Below are 1,889 nucleotides of genomic sequence, written 5' to 3'. Positions count from 1 at the left end.
TGACCCGGCAGAGTCCAGTGGTCTCGGTTCTGTTTCGTGTTCCGGTTCTGCTTGCGCATCTTTTCTTTGAAGCGTAAATTCTGCTTTCCTTTCCGACCTGGCAACCCGGGCTCGGATTAGAACCTGGAGGAAGTGGGTCCGGACTTTTCCAACACCGAAACTTCAGCCAGCTTCGTGAGTTTGGACCGGGACTGGTTCAGAACCGAGGCCGGCTAGATGGTTTTAATCACATGAAGCCGTTTTTACGAAAAGTTCGGCGCCAGACGACCCAGCCGAACCGCTGACCGTCTCCGACGGGTTCCAGCCCAACAGGCTCCAGCTGCCGTCAGAACCGAGCTCAGGTGTTCCGGAGCCTGGGCGGACAGGTATGGCTCGTGTTATCGCCTCCATGGAGGCGGTGAGGCGGGGCATGAAGGTGGAGGTCCTGCGGGAGGCCGGGCGGCAGTACCCGGTGTCCTGCTGCCTGCTGCTGGGTCTGACGTCACTGACGGTGCTGCTGCACAGGTGGGTCAGGTTCTGATGACGTAACTCCACCAGGTGGGTCAGGTTCTGATGACGTAACTCCAGGCGGGTCTGTGAGGATGAAACCACCTCCTGCTCAGAATCCGCCTGGAAAAAGTTTAATTTTAGACCAAACCTTCAGTTTTGCTGCATCAGAGTAAAATAATTATAAACTTTATTAAATTAAACGGTTCAAATGTAACAAACGATGAGTTCGTCTGACTTTATTTTAATGTTTTAATCATAAATAAACAGATGTTAAAAAAAATAAATTTCATAAACCAGAACGTTTGTCTCCATGAATTATCCCCTAAACAAGACAAACTACACTTTATGATTTGTAAAACAATTATTTTATTTGATTAAATGAAGTAACATTTTTATTTCATTTATTCATTCATTTAAAAGAAACAAAAGAAAAAACAAAAATTAATTAAAAAACAACATTAAAGTAATAAAGTAAAATAATAATTTACCCGCTTTGTTCTCCAAAATTAATTTAAAATCTAAATGAATTCAGAACTGATTCAAATTTGGAATTAATCTTATAATTAAAATAAAAATAGATTAAAACCCAGGTGGTATTTTCTGCAACTTTTTATTTTTTATTATATTTTTACACAAATACAAAGAGAGTGGCGTTTCCCAGGTTTAGTCTCTTGAGACCTCCTTAATTCAGGTCGAGCTGAATTTAGTGTTTGTTCGGCTCCAGCGCTCGGCCCGGAGGGTTCTGGAGGCTCTGAGCCCGGGTGGATCACCACTGGAACAAAGGCTGAACAAGTTGTTCTCTGTTTCCACTTTCACACAGACAAAAATCTACTTAGATTATTAATCCAGTCACTGACGGGTCTGTTGCAAAAGGTAACGCTCCTTTGGATCACACGTGTGCAGGTACATCCACATCCTGATGGTCGTCTGGTCGCTCCTGGCTGGCGTCATCACGTTCTACTGCTCGCTCAGACCAGAGTCGCTCCTCCCCAACATCTTCTTCACTGTGAGGCACAGAAACAAAGTAAGATCCCTGCGTGGCGTGTCCAGGTCAACCTTTGTTCCACCTGAAGAGCGCAGAGATCAGCTGATGATTGTTTTTGTGTCCAACAGCGTCAGGAGGCGGAGCTCTTTCCTCTGGGCCACAGCTGTGCCGTCTGCGGGAAGGTCAAGTGCAAACGCCACAGGTGAGTTCACTGCATTTACCCGGATCAAGACCGGAGAAACCCTACGCTGTTTTTACACAACACAAACTGTATTTCCTCAGCCAAAAACACTGGATTCATCCAACATGAAACACTGGAGTCATCCAACATAACACTGGATTCATCCAACATGAAACACTGGATTCATCCAACATAAAACGCTGGATTCATCCAACATAAGACACTGGATTCATC

The 1,889-nt window shown here is 44.9% G+C and overlaps 1 protein-coding gene across 1 annotated transcript; it reads left to right on the top strand.

Moving 5' to 3' along the window:
• Positions 1-330: 330 nt before the first annotated feature.
• LOC119418688 (sorting nexin-14) lies at positions 331-1,676 on the top strand (the record flags this gene model as incomplete). Its single annotated transcript, XM_037686026.1, is given in 3 exon segments — positions 331-504; positions 1,393-1,513; positions 1,603-1,676. Coding segments are annotated over 3 exon segments (332 nt in total), but the record flags the coding sequence as incomplete, so codon positions are not given.
• Between the last annotated feature and the right edge of the window lie 213 nt (positions 1,677-1,889).

This window comes from Nematolebias whitei, chromosome 12 (assembly GCF_014905685.2).
Source record: "Nematolebias whitei isolate Nwh7 chromosome 12, NemWhi1, whole genome shotgun sequence".
Taxonomy (NCBI): domain Eukaryota; kingdom Metazoa; phylum Chordata; class Actinopteri; order Cyprinodontiformes; family Rivulidae; genus Nematolebias; species Nematolebias whitei.
This window is presented reverse-complemented; position numbering and strand designations above follow the sequence as displayed.